Here is a 20,221-nt window from a genome sequence, read left to right as displayed (position 1 = left end):
CGCCCCGTCCCACTCCGCACTGGGATTAACTGGGAGGCTCAGCCCGCAGGGTGAGTCCCCAGCGCTGGGATGTCGCGATGCTCCGTGTCTCCGGCTCCACCACCGAGGGGGTGTTCGGCCCTTTTCCCATCGCCAACCTCGCGGGGCTGCGAGCGGTCGCTGCCATTGCTCCTGGGGTATTTTTCCACCCTCGTTTCCTGTGTCGGGGCTGTTGGAGGATGAACACGCTCTTCTCCTTCCCCAGAGCCCGGCAGGGGTCTGGCTGCTCCCCAGCTGGGTTAGGAGGACTAGAGAAGCTCCTTCACCTGCTCCGTGGGCTGGGATTTGGGGTTTTAAGGGAATTTCTGTACTCCATGTCTGCTGAGCATAGCAGATCTTGGCACGTGCAAAGCTGGGCGTGAGTCAGGTTTACTTATGTCTTCCACAGACAGTGCTCTTTAAAAATATTGCCACTGGCATGTGATTGTTGTTGGTTGGTTGTTTTTTTTTTTTTCTTTCCCCCCTTTTATTTATTTATTTTTTTAATTGTTTACCGAGCTGCTCAGCGCGGCAGCCGCCCCAGCGCACGTGTTCCCGCGGTGGCCCAGATGCTTGGCCACAGCCCGGCGAGATAACTCATCCCCGTGCTCGCCTGCAAGAGCCTCCTGCTCCTGCAACCTTTATTCAAACCTGCTTTTTACTCCGCGTCCCCGCCCGTGCCGAGGAATCTTCCTCCGAAGAGGATTAACCGGCCTCACAGCGAATTTATTTGCATCCCCGTTCGGGAAGATGCATGCCCAGATCTGCTTGCTGTAGCCGGTGCTACGTGACTTTTCGGCGACATCAAAGGGCACAAAGATGCCTCCGAAGGAAACCCTGTGATCAGCCACCCGGCCGTGGCACAAGGAGCCGTTCTGTGCCGGCAAATGCCGAGCGGCAGCGATGGCCGGGGGCTGCGGGTCAGACCCCGATCATCTGCCCCGACCGCACAAGGGGACACTTATTCCCAGGGCCGGAGCGGGGAAGGAGCCGCCCAGCCATCCTGTCCATCCCACCGAGCCTTTTTGGGAAAACACATCACGCCGGGACGGTGACAGCCGTGGGGACAGGCCATGCGGGGCCGGGGAACCCAATGCCGGTGGGCACCGCTCCCGCTCCCCACGTGGGAGGGATCTTTCCATCAGGAATATCTTGCAAATGCCTCCAGGTTTTTCTCGTCCAGACGGACAGTAGCGCAGCCGGCCCGGGGCTCTTGCCAGCGATGGGCTGTGCTCCTGAACCCCGAGGGGCTAAAAATACCCCGTCTGGATATTCGGAGCTGGGGCGAGGCAGAGACTCCCCCGGCAGCGCTTGCGCAACCACTGCTGCTCCCTCCAACCTTCTGCTGTTTGTCTTCCCCCGCTCCAAAGTCCATATCACACAGCCCGTGCTGTTCTCCTGGTTATCGGCACGGCGGGGGTCTGGGGGCCCCTGGGGGTCCGCCGAGCCTGGACGGCCCCGTGCCACGTGCGGTGGTGCTGGCAACACAGGGACCGGTGCCGGGCAGGAGCTGGGTTATACAATTACAGTGCCGGGGGTATTTATAGCTCTTGGCCCCGCATGTTGGAAAATGCTTCCCAGACCCCCCGGCAAAAAATCTGCTCTGTGCCGGGGGGGATGTGGAAGCACCAACCCCTTCCCAGCTCTGCTCCTCTCTCTTGGTCTTTTTGCGTTCAGTCCCTAAAATGTGGGACCCCTCTGCCCCGGGCGTTGGGGTGCTGGGACCCCCTCCTTGCAGCTCTTGGCTCTGCAGGGTGCTGGGACCCCCCCCTGCAGCTCACGGCCCTGCAGCCCCTTTCTGCAGCACTTGGGGGGCTGCTCCTTCCCCGCCATGCCCCCCTGTCCCCATCGGATGCTCGCTCCCGGCACGGTGGCCGTGTTGTCCCCCGGTGGGGGTCACCGGCGGGGGGCCCAGTGCGGCTGTGCCGTGGGGGGGGGTGACACGCCAAGCTCGCGGCCGTCCCGGCGCCGGCAGGGACAGAATGTGCCGGTGCCGGTGCAGCCCTGCGATCGCCGAGGATCAGCTGCTGCCACCCAGCCCGGGCACCTGTCCAGCTCCCAAAAGAAGCGCTACCGCCCCCCAGCCCAGCTGGGCTGAGCTCCATGGGGTGCAGCTGACCCCAAAACCCACTGGTGAGGGCACCGAGGTCTGCTCTGTTTGCAGGTGGCAATGATAAATCTGAATTTTTTTGCATGAATGAGGATGCCCTGCTCTGTCGACGGGGTCAGTCCGCTCCCCAAATTCAGCATCTTTGTGGCGGGTCCGAAGCTGGGGAGCAGTGAGTTGGTTCTGGTGGGTGCTGGGGAGCACCGGCTACGGGTCCCTGAGCACCTTGGGGACACATGTGCTGTCCCCAGAGCACCAGGCCTTGCTTTGGTTTGGCTCCAGCGGCACAGCTTGGTCTCTGCAGCATCCCTGGGGTCCCCCGTCCGCAGAGCTCTGCCGGGATGCCGGGAAGGAGCCGCGCACCCCGACGTGCCCGGGCGGCATCGCTGCCCGTCCTCCACCCGCTGACTCAGCCGCCCGTTTGCCGGAGCCGCTGCCGCCCACAGAATCCACAGGAAAAGTCCCCACATCCCTGCGCCGGGGCTTTCCCCGGCGGCACAACAGGAATCGCAGCTTTTTCCCGGAGAGGTGGCCAAGCCGGCGCGGGCGGTGAGCCCTTCTGGGTGCGGGGGGAAACCGGTGAAACCAGGGTCGGTTTATACCGAAAAATGGGGTCTGGAGCAGGCGGCTCGGTGTGTTGGATGTGCCACGTGTCCTGTCCCCTGAGAACATCACGCCGGCGCAAACGGGCATCGTGGTGCTCACCGAGACACCCCCCGAGCCCCAACGGCAGCGGGTGCTACCGGTGCCGGCTTTGCCACGGGCTGCCGGCACCAAACCGCCGCCTTTATTCACTATATCAAACCCAACCCCTTGTTTTTTTCTGAGGTTGACCCCCTCCATTTGGGTCCATCGCTGTGGGGCTGCGCGGTCACCACTCCCTCCCTCGGGCAATGGAAAATTTTTATGACTTTTTGACTTTTCTCCAGTTGTTTGGCAGGGAGAAAGGGGCCGGGCGCCACGCACAAACATGTCTATGTATAAACAGTGGAGCCGGCGCAGGGGGCTGGAGCTGCCGGCACCGGGTGCCAGCAGGGACCGTCCCCACCGAGCCGGGTGTCCTCCCTCCCGCTGGGACCCCAGTGCCACATCCCAGGCTTGGCAACCCGAAGCCATCACCCCGGGGACACAAATATTTTGGCTTTGTTCAAAAAAACAGCAACACTTCAAAAAAAAAAAAAAAATCCCCCCTCCCAAGTCATCCGACAGCAGCACGTGATGCTTTGGTGCACACACAGCGTGCGCGGGGACGGCGCTGGGGACATGGCACGGCTCCCACGATGGCACCCGGGGACGGGCTGGGATCTGCGGGTGACACGGGCATGCAAAGGGACACGGCGCGATGGGACTTTGTCCCCAGTGCCGCTCCCCACCCCGGCTGCGTTTGCGGCGCAAACCCCAGTGTCGGGGGACACGGCGCGGTGACATCGCACACGCTGCCACTGCATCTCAAACCGGCACCAGGGAGGGGGAGAGCGGCACCCCCACCCTCAGCAGGGGGCCACCTCAGGTGACGGTGGGGACACAGCTGGCCCTGTCACCCCCACTGCTCCGTGTCCTCTGACACCCCAGGGCAGCTCCTGCGATGGGTCAACCCTGCAGCTCCACTTCCCCCATCTGCTCCTCAAGCTTAAAATATCCACAAATGGGCTTGTGCTTCTTTTTTATTCCCCTTTTTTCCCCCTGCTCCTGCAAGAAGCAGCAGCTTTGAGCTGATTCCAAAAAAAAAAAAAACAAACCCACAACCTTGAACCAAGCCCAGTTTGGATGAGATGAAGACCCTGAGCCAGCTTGCAGGGACAACCCCACATCCCCAGGAGCTCGCAATTAACCCCCTCCCCACTGCCAACCTCGTTAGCAAACCTGCACCCAATTACTTTTAAATGCAAGGGTTTGTGTGGAGCAGGGAGAAGGATTTTCCTGCCGAGCGGCTGTGTAAATGCCACCGCATCCCGGCACGGCGATGGAGGCAGCGATAGCCGGGGGGTTCCAGCTGGTTGGAAGTGGCCGCGGTGGGGACAATGGTCACAGCTGGGGACCCTGAGCTGGTTTGCTCTGCTTTTCTGGCAGGTTTGTGTGTGAAAAAATGAGGGAGAGTCAACGTGTTTGCATAGAGCTGGTAAACACCGGGGGGAGCGGAGCTGGAGGGCGTTGCTCTTGCTCCTGTATTTATTGCTGCAAAACTTGGCTGGTTGTTTGCTCCAGGATCGGCGTGCACAAATGGGGGTTTGCTGCAAAAAATGAGATTTTTTTTTTTTTTTTTTTTTTTTTGGTGGGGGGAGGGTTCTGATTGCTACCGAGCCAGTTGTCCTTAGCTCAACCCTGGCCGCCCACACCAGCAAAATATGTTTACGCCGCAAAGCTCTGGCCGGCTCCGCTGCCAAGCGTGAGCTGATAAGGAGCCGCGTCCCGTCCTTCCACATCGCCCGATAGCCGGGGAGGCGGCCGCCCCTTCCCAACGCCCTTGTTTTATGATTTCTTTTATTACTTTTACAAAGTTTTGCTTGGAAAACAACAAAAAACCATCGACAGCTGTGGCTTTGCTGCTGCCAAAGCCTGGAAAGCTTTGGCTGTGCCAGAGGTTGAGCTGCCCCTTGGGCCGCCGGCCCTGAGAGCAGCCGTCCGAAAACATTAAAACTGCAGAAAGAAAATATTTCCTGCCGTCGCCTGGGTGTTTCTTGCACGGCAGAGGAGAAGATGATTTCTAACGCAGTATCCTGCTGGGTTTCTGCAGGGAGCTGAGCATCCTGTGCAGCCCCACGGGGGATGGCGCAGCCCGGAGGCCCTCTCAATAGGAGGGGAAAAAAAAAAAAAAAAAAATTAAATATTCAATTTTTCTGCTGCTTTGAGGCATTTTCCATTCTCGGCTTTGGAAATAATGCTGGCCCGGGCGAAGCTGTTGCAGCGAGCTCAGCCTGACGCCAGCAGGAAGGAGCCGGAGGCGCTGGGCGGCCGCGGGCCCCGCTTGCAAAGTCAAATTGTTGTTGTTGGGACACCCCACGGTTGCGAAATGCCGGTGCTGAAATCCCCGTGACTTTGAAAAACAAGCGAGCCCAGCTGTGGCCGTCTGTCCAGCTGTGGCCGTCTGTCCAGCTGTGGCCCCTGCAGCCCCTTCCCTGCTGCGATGCCTGTGCCAGGGATTTTGGGGGTGAAGAACCCCAAAACCTTTTTTTAGCGAGGAAAAGGAAAAATTTTCTGAGATTTTTCTAGCCCCGGGCATCCTGGCCATGGGCGTTTTGCAATGCAGGGGAGGGGGATGCACCTCCTGCCTGGGGTGAGATGTAGCCTTTAAATTCTGCTTAAATAATAGATAATAATAATGAAATCGTGGGGATTGGTTCAGTTTGCTTAGAGATCAAGTGAAAGCAGCTCCTGAATGGTCACCTAATCTCCCCAGGAGCTGGTGGCACTGGGTAGGAGGTGGCAGCGGTGGCTTTTTGCCTGGCAAATAATCTTCCTCCTTTGTGGTTAGGCTGAGCTTAAACCTCCACCTGGCATAGGCTGTGCTCTAGGCTGCGGTTTGGGGAGGGAGAAAGGGGGCTGCAAAGGGGCAGACGGACAAGGGAAAGGGCTGGGAGAGGGACAGACGGACCAGGGAAGTGATTGCAGTGTCGCACCGTCTCCGCTGCCCGCGCTAAACCCAGGCTGTCGCTCAGCAGATCTGTGTTTCCCCAGGGCTGAAAACCAGCTTAAACTCCTCAATTTAGGAGCGAAACCCCAACCCAGACCCGCAGGGAAGGACCTCGGCTCAGCCCTCCCAGGACCTGATGGTTATGGGGCCATAGCAAACCCCTCCGGCTGCTTTTCGGTTTTCCTCCTGTGCCAGCCTGAGCTTGTATCCCCCGAAATCCGGGAGGCCAAAGCCCATCCCCAAGCTCTGAGCATCTTTCCGCTGCACCATTTGTTTTATCAGGATGCGGCGCTGAATTTTCCGCTTAGCAAGGGCAAGCAGAGGTGGCGTGGGGTAAAATCCATCCCTGCGAGTCCCTGGTGCTCTTTAATTTTGGGGACGTGGCACCAAGACCCTGTAGGAAGAAATAGGGAGGGAATAGGAGGAGGTTTCCCACTTTGGGGCAGGGATGCTCTGCACCCACCGCAGCCCCCGGCGCCTTCACCCCTGGCATTCGGGCAGCGCTGGCACCGGTGCGTGTAAACAGCCGGATGGAAATAGCTGGCGTAGCAGGCAATACAAAAAACCATCGCAGGACAAAATGAGATGTCCTCTGCTAAAAATAAAAGGCAGCGGGGTCTTAAATTAGCTGCTCGGGAAGGTGTCGGGGTACGTGTGTGTGGGCGGCTGCTCTGCTGGCCTGGGGAGACCCCAAAGCTGGGGGTCCCCACAGCTCGGGGTGTCTCAGAGATCCTGTTGTCCCCCTGTGCTGGGATGGGTTTTTTCCCCCGGCTCGTTGTGATTTTTGCTCCTTACCCTGAGCTGTCCCAAGAAGGGTCCCCCGTTGGGTGTAACGAGTTGCCCGTTCTCAGCAATGGTGTCACTGATGCGCCGCGTCTGGGTCCCGCGCGGGGTCGGAGCCGGACGGAGCAGCGGGGACGGTCACGTCCTGGCTGTGAATGTCACCCCGGCGGCCGCGCTCGGGTCACTGGGCTGAGCGCAGCTCCCCCAGACTCATTTGGAAACTAGTCCTGTAAAATTTGAATTAATTAGCAAGTCCTGAGCTGCTCGCTCATGCTAATTGGCAAGGCACACTTAATTAGTTTTCCCCAGCGCGTTGCCCGTGGGCTCTGCGGTGTTCCCAGCAGAGCACCGACCCACTCGGGACATGTGTGGGAAAGGATGCACGGGGCTGTCACTGGGGACAAGGATGTCCCCAGAGGCATTTGGGGGGGCATGAGCAGCATCATGGGTGGAACTGATCCCTGGAGGGTGACGGTGGGGGGTTCTCCCATCCCCCTTTCCCTGGGGTGTTTTTCGGGACGGGCTGTCCCGGCGTGACCTCGTTCCGTGCGCCGGGATGATTAACCGCTGCCGGCGCTGGCCCCGAGCCGGACAATGTGTTTACCACCGACCGCGCTGAGCGGTGACCCCGGTGCCGCTTGGTTTGCCAAATGAATTCACCCCCAAAACGGGCTGTAAACAGGGGCCGGTGCTGAAACCTGAGCACTGCGCCGGTAACCAAATATTTCCTCCGCACGTGACTGGCCTGGTGAGCCCGGAATCAGCCAAATCCCAGTAAAATCCCTCAATATGATCCCTCCAGCTAGGTTTCTGGCACCGGGAGGATGCGGGGTCCCCGACCTCCCGCAGATCCCTGGGGATCTGAGGAGCAAGGATGGAGCCCACGGTGATGTGGGGAGGGTTTAGGGCTGGGGCTTTGATCGTGGTGCTGCCGTATAAACTCGTCGATTCATGGATGAGACGTTGCCGGCGGCGTGGGGGGGTCTTTGGGGAGGGAGCGATGGGTTTGCTGTGGCAGGAGGTGGGGACACGCTGTGGGGACGCGGGGCTGGTGCCACCTCGTGGCTTGTGCCACCTCGTGGCTCCACCAGCAAGCGGGACACCCGGACGCGCGGTGCCGGACACCGGTGGCACGATGGCGATGGGAGGTCGCAGCCATGAGGGACCCCCTGCCACGGGAACGGCCCCATCGCAGCCGCCCCCGGATCGCCGGGAAGAGCCGTAAATCCCAACCCAGCCACAGCTGGGGGAGGTCATGGGGGTCAACGCACCAAAACGGCCCCCGGTGCTTTATCTCCGGTCGCATCCGCGCGGTTTCCGCCTGCGCGTGCCGGTGCTGCGAGCATAATTTTGGTCAAATACTTGCAAAACACAAACCGGGGCCAAAAGCAGCAGCGGGGAGGCTGAGCCGTACGCCGGCGGCTGCGCCGGTGCTGCGTTTGCCAGGACTTCCCCACGCTACTAACCTCATTTTTTACTTTTTTTTTTTTTCCCTTTTTAGTTTTTTTGCACTCTCAGCAAGTAAACGCTGACACCTCTGGGCCCTGCACGCAAGACAGACAAAACCACAAACCGCTCTTCATCTTCGGCAGCATCTCCAGTTCTGCCTCAGATAAGGCCAGAGGTGCCGGTGCAGCCCCACGTGGGGGTGCCGGGGGGGCCCTGCCCGCCCCGGGTCACCCCCCATCCCATGGGCTGCAGATCAGACCAGGGAAACCATCTCTGCCCTGCTGCTTCGTGCATTTTACTTTTTGAATTTTTGCATTTTCTTTTTTAATTTTTCTTTTTTTTTTTTTAGTTTCTGCATTTGTCTTTTTATTTTTGCATCTATTTTTATTTTTTGCATATTTTAACAAACTGTTTTTAACATATTTTTATTTTTAACTTATTACATTTTTTTTTTTTGCACATTTCTTATTTTTGCGTGTTTCTTATTTTTTTTGCACGTGATTTTTTTCACATTTTAAAATTTTTTCGCGAGCAGCCCGTGTTTGGCGCTGTTTGTGCCCACGTACCACTGGGGCTGGGGTGATGCCAGCCTTGGCTGTGCCAGGAGGCCAGGGGGAATTTCTTCTCCTCCCCGTCCTGCAAGGAAACACCCTCAGCTGGACTCTGCAATCGCCTTCCCATGTTGTTTATCACAGATAAAACTTTGAGGCTGGGAAGTGCAGGGCCAGATCCAGCTCCTGTGCGATGCTGAGGCTGAAGACATCGCCTTCCATGTCCTGGGAACCAGAAAACCCCTGGAAAGTGCTGGTGTGACCATGAATATGTGGGGTGGGTGCTCGGCATCCCCCCGCGGGTGTTTGGCATCCCCGGGACCCCCTCTTGCCATCCATCCCAGCCTGGCGCTGGCTATGGCACCGGCTCGTCCGGCGCCAGGTCCCATCCCGCCTGGTCCCGGATGATGACGGGTTTGTCGGAGATGAGCAGGGCGATGGGGACCAGCGGCTGGTGCATCCCTGGCCTTCCCTCTTCCTCCTCCTCCTCTTCCTCGGTGCTGCCAGGAGGTTCAAATCCAGGCGGGCTCAGCATCTCCTGCCTGCGGTAGGTGAACGGCAGCTCCGGCGGAGACGCCGTCACCGGTTCTTGCGCCGCGGCGGGGCTGGGTTGCAGCGCGCCAGACCGCGTGCCGGCATCGTTCGCCTCCTTGCCGGGATTCGGCTCTGTCAGCAGCAGCTCGGCCAGGCTGAACCTCTCCGATGGCTCCACGAAGCCGCGACGCGGGTGGCACTGAGGGACAGATGTGTTTGGGGTGGGACGTCCCCTGCCAGCGCCGCGCACGGGGCGCAGGATCCGGCCCGTCCCGCATCTCGCGGCTCACCTGGCTCGCGGTTTCGCCGGCGGAGAACTCGACGGCTTTGCTGCCCACCGGCTTGGGCAGCGGGGGGAAGAGGAGGCGGCGAACCCTGGGGAGGGGGGGCTGGTGAAGGGGAGAACTGGGGGAGCAGGGGGGGTGAGGGTGCTGCTGTCACCTCTTTTTGCTCAGTTGGTAGACGGCAGCTGCGGCGGGGACAGCGAGTAGGATGCCCAGGTACTTCAGGTTGGATTTCCACGCTGCTCCCTGGGGACCTGGGGACAGGCATGGCTGGGTGGTGGTGTTTGTCCCCGGCATCCCCGTGTGGGACACGGGAGCCGTTTTGGAGCAAGGGTGGGCACCCCGTGGGGACTGGGCAGGGGACGGGGTCTCCAGCCATTACCCAGCGCCTTGGTCTGGAAGCGCCACCAAGCCCCACAGGTCCCTTTGCTCTCTGCCGTCACCTCCTGAACGCCCACCCGGTGGGTTGTGCCGGGCCGGAGGTTTTGGAGGGTGAAGTGCGACGCCGCGGCATCTGCTTCAGCATCTGGGTAAACGGTAACGAGCAGGCGGTAGCCCGGTGGTAGCCCCCCCCTCCTCCTGCCCCACGGGGACAGCGGGTCCCACTCACAGGTCACATTGTCCCCCTCAGCCGCGTGGCAGATGAGGTACTTGGCCAGCACCCCGGGACAGGTGGCACGAGGGGACGGACTCCACTGGAGAACAACGGTGGCATCGCTGGTGCTGGTGTTGATGCGGATGGGCACGGCCAGTGACGCTGCGCGTGACGACGGGAGTGCAAAAAAAACGGAGGAGTGTTTTGGGAACCCTCTTTTTGCAGTTAATCCGGGCACGTGGGATGCCCCGTGTTTCCGTACGTACCGTTGCCGGCGTAGTGATGGTGCAGGGCGAAGGTGGCCCAGCCCCGCGCCGGGGACCAGCCGTGCACGGCCAGGCGGTGACACGCCGGTGTGGCCAGTGCTCCTGTGGCAGGAACCGGTGACACTGGTTAAACCCTCACCAGGACCCATCCCTGGGACAGGTGGGGGCGCAGGGTGCTCTCTTACCTCTCTCCACGTGGATGCTCTTGGCAGGGAACCCCAACTGGGTGCAAACGCCCCATTTTGGGGCTCGCTGCAGCGGTTGCTGCTCGAAGCAGGATGCAGAACCGGCGCTCGGTGCTTCCCACTCCACCGTCACGGCGCTGCCGACCACGCTGACGTTCTTGAAGCCAAGATCTGGATGAAACGGGGGATGCAAGGGATGGCCGGCATCCCGCTGGGTGGAAAATAACCCCCCCAGGCTGCGGGGCAGGTACCTGCGCGCTGCACTGCCGGTACAAGGAGCCGCCGCGGTGGCCCTGTCCCGGCGGCATTGGCCGCCGTCAGCAGGATTTGGTACTCGGCACCGGAGAGGGTGAGGTTGTGGGCTGTCACCTCTGTCCCCAGCTCCACCGTGTCCTCCTCGGTGCAGCCGCACGCTGGCATGTGGGTGCGCAGCGTATAGGTGACGTTCCCCTGCTCCTCGGGGGCTCGCTGGGGGATGGATAAGGGGCAGTTTGGTGGGTGCAATTTGTGAGGGGACAGCCAGGAGGGTCCCTGGGGTTGTCACCGTACCTGCCAGCCCAGCTGCAGCACCCGCTGCCCACCTGGCCCCAGTTCTCCCAGTTGGTAGCTCAGTGCCGGGCTCTCCAGGATTTCTGCAAGAGGAGGGGGAGCGGGTGGGATCCCAGCAGATCCCGAAAATGCCACCAGTCCTGCTCCCCCTCCCCTTCCTCACCCTTGGGGACGAAGATGGAGCCGCTCCAGTCACTCCAGTAGCTGCTCCAGTGGGGGGGCTTGTGCCGGAGCTGGACCTCAAAGGCACCGTCCCCCCCCAGGGCACAGGTCACTGCAGAGGGGTGACAGGGTCAGGTTGGGGGGGACACCCCCTTTTCCCCAGCTTTTGGCCATTTCAGAGCGCTGGGGGGGGCACAGGGCAGAGCCCCCCATGAGGACCTGGGAGCACCCCCAGGAGATGCTCATCCCTGCGGGCTAAACCGACCTGTGTCATCCTCATCCGTCACTGCCTCGCATGTCACCTGCCGAGAGAATCAGCGACAGAGGCCCAGTAAAACCAGTATGTTACTGGGACAGAAAAGCAGGTGCTGCCTGTGTCTCCCAAGCATCCCAGGGGCTGGAAGAGCCAAACAGGGTGCAGGGGACACGGTGGCCAGGAGGGTCCCCTTGGCCGGGTACTGTGGCTTTGGCCCTGAGACCCTCCTGGTGGCACTGGACAGGGGCGGGGGTTCCCCGGCTGGGGGGGGTATCAGTGGGGACAAGCGGCCAGATTGCATCCGCTGTCGTCATTAGCTTAATCCAGGGTTTTGCCTGCGTAATCCCCATGAACTGATCCCGTTACAGGCAGCAGCGGGATCCCGTGGCCGGGAGGATGGGGCAGAGCTGCTAACGCCGCAAAACAGACGGGACATGGGTGGATTTGGGGGGGACAGTGGCATCACCGAATCCCCAGGATGCCGTGACGCTACTGACCATCCCATTGGTCACCGCCGGCTCTGGCAAGCGGTGTTTTTTACCTGTGTCCAGCCATGGTCGCCTGTCCTCCGGAATCGAGCCTCCCGCTGGGGTGGCTGTCCCCTCCGGTGGCACGGTGGCCGTGGCACCCGCAGCCGTAGCCACCCACCGCTCTTGGTGAAGGGCACCGCGGCGGACGGTGGGTTTGGCTTGACTGTAAAGATGAGAAAGTCTCGCGGTTATCAGTGCCGGTGCTGGCACCCAGCCCAGCCCCACGGGCACTTACCGGCCTCGTTGAGGTACAGGGTGATGTTGGGGGTCCGGTGGACACGGTCCCCCCAGCGCGCCTCCACCCAGGCCGTGACGTTGGTGAGGACGTAAATGCGCCGGTGATTCAGGGGGTACATCGTCCTCGCCCCCACCTCAAACTCCTGGCACAGCCTGGGCAACGTGTAGCTGCGGGGGGGGGTGCAGGTTCAAGTCCAGAACTGGATGGGGCTTGGGATGCAGAGGGCACGTGTCCCCACGTGTCAGAACACATCCCACGGGCTCCCCGGGACGCGGTGCCCGACTCACCAGAGCGTCAGGAGGTAGGAGGTGTTGCCGGGGGGGCCACGGGGCGGCCAGGAGCAGCGGAACCCGTGGGGGCTGCACTGCTTCCAGCAGGAGAAGCTGGGGGCAGCGGCGGTGCCTGCGGGAGAGGGCAGTGTCTGAGGGGGTCCTGCGCCCCAAAACCCATCAGCTTGGGCAAGGCTGGGATGGAGCAGCAGCGTAACCATCATCCCGTAACCATTGCTCGACAGGGGATCAGAGCAGCCATGTGGGTGATTCTCACCCAAAAAACACCATTTCCCGCCTCCCCAGGGATGCGGGTCTGGCTGGTGCCCCTCACCCTGCCGCCGGTGGAGGTTCACCCGGTTTTACCCTGTCCCCGTGGTTTTGGGAGAGCGTCTTCATCTCAGCGCCAGCTCCCCGCGGCTTATCACCCCCCAAAATCATTCATTGAAAGTTTTCTGAAGTTATCTCTCATCTCCCGGCGCCGCAGCAGCACTTACCGCCCCGCGCCAGCGCCGCCAGTGCCAGCAGCAGCCACCCCAGCATTGGACACCCGGGGTGTCCTGCACCGCATCCAGGGCTCCGGTGCCCTCCCCGCCTGGTCCCCCGGCAGCCGGTGGGTGCCTCTCCCCGGCTCGGTGCTCGGCACAGTTCCCTGCGCCCGGCGTTTCCTCTTCTGCTAAAAACTTGCCGAAAGGCGGCCGTTCCCATGCAAGGCAGAGCGCGAGGCGTGATTGCATGCCTCGCTTTTACCAAAAGCAAAAGAGAAAGCAACGAAAATATTCCCCTTTTTTCTGCCAGCACGCCTGCCGGGACCTGGCAAAACCCTGCCCTGGTTGCACCGCGTGCCCCGGCCACGCCGCGTGCCCCGGCCCGGCGAGAAGCGCAAGGTAAGCAAAAGAGACGGCTTGGGGTTTTGAGGGTTTTGGGCTCTTTTTTTTTTTTTTAATGCAAACTTCACAGCATGTTTTTGATGCCCTGCCCTTAACTGGGTGAATCTTGAGTGGCTGCTCCAAGGTTGGGGGGGTTGTTCAGGGTTTTGGTGGTGTGTGCATGTGGTTGTCCCCAAAATTGGGCTCCTTGTGCCCATCCCTGGCACAACTTGTCCCCTGCAGCCGCAAACAAAGCCCCAGTGAGACGTGAGAGCGCGGTGTCACCGGGACAGCGGCAGCCACATGATGGGGTGGGTGACCCCGGGACGATGGAGCCGGGTGGCACTGAGGGCCACGCACAGAGTCCCCTTGTTCCCGCAGAAAGTGTCCCCTTGTGTGGCTTTTGCTCCGGGCCGGATGGCGGCGGGAATGTCCCTGTGCTGAGGCAGCACTGCGGGGACCCCTCTGTCCCACTGCCGTGGCCATTGCCAAGGTGGGGGCACAGAGGGTCCCCTGGCACCTCCTGCCCTCCTGCCTCGCTCTGTGTCCCCTCGTGCCCTCCCAGCTTAGGGCACACACCATACTGGGCCATGCTGGGCTTTGCCATGCCAAAATGTACAGCAGGACCGTGCTGTACACAGCTGTGCCGTGCCATGTCACGCTACACCAGGCCAGGCTGTGCTTTACCGTACCACACCAGGCTGTGCCACGCTGGGCTATGCCAGACTGGGCTGTGCTGGGCAGTGCTGGGCTGTGCTGGCTGCAGGACAGATCTCGGCTGGACCACAACAAGCCGGGGGGGCTGTTGCCAGGTTGTACACCCAGGTTGTGCTGTGCCAGGCTGTACCGAGCCAGGCGCACTGCGCCGGTGCCGTGCCAGACCCTGTCACGCTGGGCTGCTCCGAACCGTGCATAACGTGCCAGCCCGGTGCCACGCAGTGCCAGCCCCGTGCCATGCGGTGCCAGCCCCGTACCGTGCCAGCCCCGGGCTCGATGCTGATGCGCGTCCGGTGACGCGGCGGGGCCGCTGGGCGGCGCCCCGGGCGCACCGGGCGGAGCGGGCGGGGCGCACCGGGCGCACCGGGCGGAGCGGGCGCAGCGGGAGGCGGCGGCGGGATGGACGAGTCCAGCATCCTGCGGCGGCGGGGCCTCCAGGTGAGCACCGGGCACCGGCAGCGGGGCACCGCAGCCCGGCGGGGGCGGGAGGGAAGCGGCGGGAGCGCAGCCCCCGTGAGGCTGCGGGGAAGGCGGGTGCTCTGGATGCGGCTGTGCAAGGGGTGGGTGCGTGAGATGGGTGCTGTGCGTAGGAGTTGGGTGCTCTGCGTGTGCGTGTGCAAGAAGTGGGTGCTGTGAGCGAGGGGTGGGAGTTGGGGTCTCTGGGTGCTGCATGCAAGAGGTGGGGGAGCTAGAGGGGGACACCCACCCGTGCGGGCGCTGAGGGCTCCTTGGGAGCATCGTGGTCCCTTCGGCCCATTTCTGTGCCGAACCACTGTGCCAGCGCCAATTTACTCCTCCGAGCAGCCGCCCCCTCCATCACCCTGTGTTCCTGCTCCTGGCAGGCCAAGGGGCACCCATCCTGCACCCGCTGCCATGCTCAGAGGGGTTACAACCACAGCCCCCCCAGTTTGCAGGGCTGAGCGCTGAGCCTGATTTTCCAGGTGACCTCCCACCTCCGTCTCCATCTGCAGAGCGGGGCTGCAATAACCGGGGGGGCCCAGCCCGAGCTGTCGGGGCGGTTGGAGAATGGCACGGCACTGCCTTCATCCAAGCTGGCAGCTCCGCGGGGCAGCTGTGCTTCGCTGCACGCTCCCCCCCGGGAAAGAGCCTTTGCTGTGGCTGCCTCCCCACCAATATAGCCACTTGCAGCCACAGCCATGAGGTTCGGGGCTCTTGGCCCTGGGTGTCACTCCCTGGGGACAGCAGAGCCCTGGGGCCGTGCCTGCGTGCCGGCATCCCCGTGGCAGAAGGGGTGGGAAGGGGATGATAATCCCGAAATGCTGGGCAGTGATACTGTCCCCGATGGCATCCTTGATGCCGTCCCCGCAGGGATCAGCTGATGGTTAATCCTGGCTGGTGGGAGATGCACTGTGCCAGATGGGTGCATCAGGCACCCTGTGGGTGCTGGCCCCGTGGCACTGCCCCATGCGGGTCCCCAGGGCCCTCGGGGGACACTCTGGCTGTCCCCGGGGATGCAACATGGCCAAGGGAGCCCCCAGCAATGATGGGTGTTGGGTGCCACAGGACCACTCTGCACCCTCACTGCACCCACAGGTGGGTGGGGAGGCTGTGCTGTGGGACAGAATTGAGTATGGGGAACAAGGCTCAGGTCACCCAGTGATGCTGGGTGGTGCTTGGACACCCACATTCACCCCAGGCACCCACCCCATGCACCCACACCACCCCTGGGGGCAAATACACACTCGTGGGCCTCGGGGCTGCCGAGTCCCTGTGCGCCCAGGCGTGATGTCACCCGTTGCCATGGCGATGCTGCTGCATCACTGCGTTGCAGCATGTCCCAACTCTGGGATTTCCGCAGGGGCTGTACAGCGTGGGCTGTGGGATGGGGCAGGGGTACCCCGAGGGGTGCAGGGTACGTGGGTGCTGCCATGTGTCCCCTCGTGGGTGGCAGCAGCCCCTGCCCACAGGGAGCACCTTGCCCGTGTCTGGAAAGTGGTTAAGCTGTTTCGGGGTATGGGGCTGGTGGGCGCAGGATCAGGGCGATGATGGGGCATCAGCACCTGCCACATGTGCCACCACCCCATGGCGTGCCAGGGCTCACACTGGTCCCTTCACACTGTGCCCCTCGCAGCATGCCCGTGAGACTGGTGCCGTGTGCTGCGACATGTCCAGCGGCACACGGGTGGGCACGGGGGCTGTGCCGGAACCAGCTGGTGCCCACCGCAGTGGGAGGATGGCGTGGGCCAGGGCTCCTGCCCACACAAGTGCCCTTTGCCCTGTTGCAGCACCTGCGAGCAAACAGCTCTGGCAAGAAATATTCCCAGCGGCTGGAAAAATAAACAGCGCGGGGGCTGTCGGCTGCTCCCCACAGCCAGGGTCAGGGGGACGGGGTGGGGGACAGGGCACAGCCACCACCCCAGGGCCACGCTCCAGCCCTGCAGCTGGGTGCTGCTCCCACTCCACCACCCATGAGTCCTCATGCCTGGGGCCACCAGCCCTGGGACTTTAGAAGGAGATGTCCCCTTGTGCCGAGCATGGGCGGGTGATTTGTCACCCCCATCCAGCACAGCAGAGATGGAGCACCCTGGGCATGGTGAGGGGGGACCGATGCTGTGGTGACACCCGGGTGCCAAGGGCAGTGGGGGTGCTGCCAGGTTCTGCTGAGAGGTGGGGGTCCCACATGTGGGCACCCCCCGACACCTGTGGCCACGCTCTGACTCTGCCTCTTGCTTTTCTCCTTGCAGAAGGAGCTGAGCCTGCCACGCCGTGGAAGAGCGTAAGTCCCCAAGCTGGGCCACCCAGGGTGTGGGACGGGGTGTCACCGGGAGGGACACACTCGGGGATGTGGCACTGTCGCTGCGGGGCACAGAGGGGACGGGTGTCGGATGGCGCTAGGGCTTGTGGTGCCCAAATCCAGGGTGGCATCACCATGTTTTCTGATATTGGAGGGACCTGATTGTGCATGTGCTGGGGTGTACTGGGATGTACTGGGGTGTGCTGTGCTCTGCTGCAGGTGTATTGGGCTGTGTTGGGCTGTATTGGGGTGTTCTAAGTGGTTCTGGGGTGCACTGGGCTGTGCTGTGATCTGCTGCAGGTGTATCAGGGTGTTCTGGGATGTTCTAAGCAGTACTGGGGTGTACTGGAGTGTGGCGGGAGGCTGTCGTGAAGCTGTGCTGGGTTTGTGTGTTGGACTGTACTGGGGCTGTTACTGGGTTTGTGTGTGGGGCTGTACTGGGGCTGTTACTGGGTTTGTGTGTGGGGCTGTACTGGGGCTGTTCCAGGGTGGTTTAGGGTGTTGAGGAGGTAACGCAGGAGGCTCTTGGCACTGGGTCGGTCACGGGGCTGTTCTGGGAGGGCACCAGAGGGATGTTGGTGCCGTACTGGGGCTGTGTTGGGGTGCACTGGAGCCGTACTGGGGCTGTACTGGAGCTGTGCTGGGGCTGCGGTGTCTCAGCACCGGCACATCCCGGGGCCAACCGGGATCAGGGCTGCCGCTGGACCGGGTCGGGTGCGCCGGGGGCTGCCGAGCCGTGCCGAGCCGAGCCTTGCCGAGCCGAGCTGTGCCGAGCCTTGCCAAGCCGAGCTGTGCCGAGCCTTGCCAAGCCGAGCTGTGCCGTGCCGTGCCGTGCCGAGCCGTGCCGTGCCGTGCCGAGCCGTGCCGCGCCGCAGGGGCGGGCCCGAGCCCGGCGGGCCGAGCAGGGAGCCCCGGCGGGGCCGCCGCTGCCGCCCGCCCGCGGGAGCCGCCCAGCGCGGGGGCAGCCGGGGCGGCGGCGGCGCGGGGAGCGGAGCGGAGCGGGGCGGCATGAAGTCGCGGCGGGACAGGCTGAAGATCCCCTCGCTGACCTTGGAGTGAGTCAGGACTAGGGCAGGGAGCGCCGGTACCGGCCCCCGGGGGCGGGCGGCGGGGCCCCGGGGCATCCTCGTCCTGCTACGTCCCCATCATGGAGCATCCCCATCCCGGTCCATCCCCATCCCAGAGCATCTTCATCCCTGTCCAACCCTATCCCAGAGCATCCCCACCCTGCTCCATCTCCATCCCAGCTCATTCCCACCCCCAGGCTCCAGGTCCCAGCCCTTCCTCCTGCACCCACAGCACCGGAGACCCCCGGTGATGTCCCCCCCAGCAGCACCAGACCACCTGGTGTCTTCTCCTACGCAGCTTTAGACCCCACAGTGTTCCTGCTGTCTCTTGTGCTCCCGCGCCAGCTCTGCCCCACTCCCCCTCCCTGCCCTGCCTGCCCCCTCAGCTCTTGTCTCCTCTCCAGCCCTTTCTCCCTCTGCTCTTGGGCCCCCTCCGGACCCCCCAGCCTGGTTGGGGGCTGTGCCAACGAGGTGCCCACCGGCACTGCTGACGCCATGCCGGCACGTCTTGCCTTGCAGCTTGTCTCCGCGCAGCCAGAGCCCGACGCTGCTGAGCCCCTGCAGCCCCTGCAGCCCCTTACTAACCCTGCACCCCTGGAGGTAAGACCCCCTCCCAGACCATCCTCGGGCACTGTGGCCACCAGCACCGGGGCAGAAGGGACCGCGCAGGGAAGGGGGAGAGGTGGAGATGGGGGCAGCGAGGTGGGGTCCCCCCACCAGGGGTGCCTCGGGGGGCCCTGAAAGCAGCGCTGTCTTCTGTGGGACACGTGGGGTGATGTGGCCGGAGTCTGTCCCCAGCCCTGTGCACCCCAAAAGTGGCCTGGCCACTTGGGAGCAGGGTGGGAGTGGGTATGGTGCCTTCATCCCACCCAGGAATCCTCCCTCGCCGCCTTTTCTGCTTTGCTCTGTGGGAAGGGGAGGGAAGGCTGCTCTAGGGCATGGGTGCTCCCCACCCAAAATGCCACGAGCCCCTTGTGGTGCCCCACTGGGTGCTACCATCACAGAGGCAGGTGCCCAGACCCTGCAGCATGTGCCGGCTGAGCTCTGCCCCGGGGACAAGGTGCAGCAGGTGTGCTGGCACCTGGCTGTCACACCCCACCCATGTGTCCCAAGGTGCCCATGGGGCAGAGCCGCAGCCTGCCTGGCACCCACAAGTGACACCAGGTGCCTCCATCCATCGCCCAGCTGACGCTGGGTGGGAGGGACCCAGTGGGGAGCTCTGCCACTGCTCAGCAACCGGCAGAGCCATTCGTTGCAGGCAGGAGCCAGGGTGCTGCCTGCATTCTGCTTGCACAGGGGGCCCTGCCAGCTGCGCTCCCCCCATCAGCCCTGGCTGGCCACCCCTTGCCTACAGTGCAAACATGGGAAAACATGAGCGGCCACGCGCTTGCTCAGCTAATGCCTCGGGTGGGGTGTTTTTGGGATGCTCGGGATGGGGATGAGGACAGGCAGCCTGGCAGCACCCCTGGGTGCCTCCACGTGCTGGAGTCTCGCAGCTGCCGGGCAGGAGGTGAGGGAAACGCGGTGCTGCTGCTCTCGGTGCTGCCCTTTCGCCAGGCTGAACCCCTGCCCGAACCCCCAGCGTGGTGACTTCTGGCTGTGGCGCTGGCCGGTGGTGCCCGGTGAGTGTGGCGATGCCGTGCCATGCGGCTCGGGTGGCTTCGCTGGCCTCGGCGCGCTGCCACACCGCATTTTGTCACTGGTGCGGTGGAGGATGGATGTCACTGGGTCTTTGCTCAGGATCACCCCGATTAAATGTGATAGCCGGCGTGGGAGGGGGGTTGCGGGGTGTTTACCGGGATGCTACCGGGGGTTGCCCTGTGATCACGGTGTCCCGGGGGTGCCAGGGTGCTGCTGGGGGAGTGCTCCTCCCAAGAGACCCCCGGGCTTTGGGGCCACTCCCGCTAATTTGGGGAGGGGGCGATTTGTGCCCCTCGAATGCATCAGCAGCAGATGCTGCATCTCCATGGTAACCCTGACCCCATTTTGGGGTGCCGCCCTGTCTCTATGGTAACCTCAAGCCTCCATTTTGGGGTGCTGCCCTATCTCTCCGGTAACCCCGACCCCAACTTTGGGGTGCTGCCCCATCTCTCCGGTAACCCTGACCCCAACTTTGGGGTGCTGCCCCATCTCTCCGGTAACCCTGACCCCAACTTTGGGGTGCAGCCCCATCTCTCCAATAACCCAAACCCCTTCTCCCCCGTCCCCTTATTCCCCCCCCACCCTTTTGGGGTGCTGCCATGGAAACCCCGACCCCGTTTCGGGGCGCTGCCCGTCTCCATGGTAACCCGGGCGGGAAGGGGCGGGCGGCGGCGGGAGGCGGCGGCGGCGGGAGCCCGGCCCCGGTCCCCGGTCCCAGCCCCCGGCGCCGTTCCCGGCCCCGCGCGTCCCCGCCGGCTCCTCCCG

The 20,221-nt window shown here is 62.8% G+C and overlaps 1 protein-coding gene across 1 annotated transcript; it reads right to left on the bottom strand.

Annotated features, from left to right (window-relative positions):
- Positions 1-8,894: 8,894 nt before the first annotated feature.
- On the bottom strand, positions 8,895-13,144 carry IL12RB1 (interleukin 12 receptor subunit beta 1). The gene is given in 16 exon segments (XM_065652583.1): positions 8,895-9,272; positions 9,364-9,448; positions 9,515-9,611; positions 9,734-9,883; positions 9,968-10,114; positions 10,219-10,320; positions 10,404-10,632; positions 10,635-10,871; positions 10,953-11,035; positions 11,116-11,226; positions 11,380-11,416; positions 11,912-12,063; positions 12,136-12,305; positions 12,426-12,570; positions 12,905-13,021; positions 13,024-13,144. Coding segments are annotated over 16 exon segments (2,361 nt in total).
- Between the last annotated feature and the right edge of the window lie 7,077 nt (positions 13,145-20,221).

This window comes from Caloenas nicobarica, chromosome 27 (assembly GCF_036013445.1).
Source record: "Caloenas nicobarica isolate bCalNic1 chromosome 27, bCalNic1.hap1, whole genome shotgun sequence".
NCBI lineage: Eukaryota > Metazoa > Chordata > Aves > Columbiformes > Columbidae > Caloenas > Caloenas nicobarica.
This window is presented reverse-complemented; position numbering and strand designations above follow the sequence as displayed.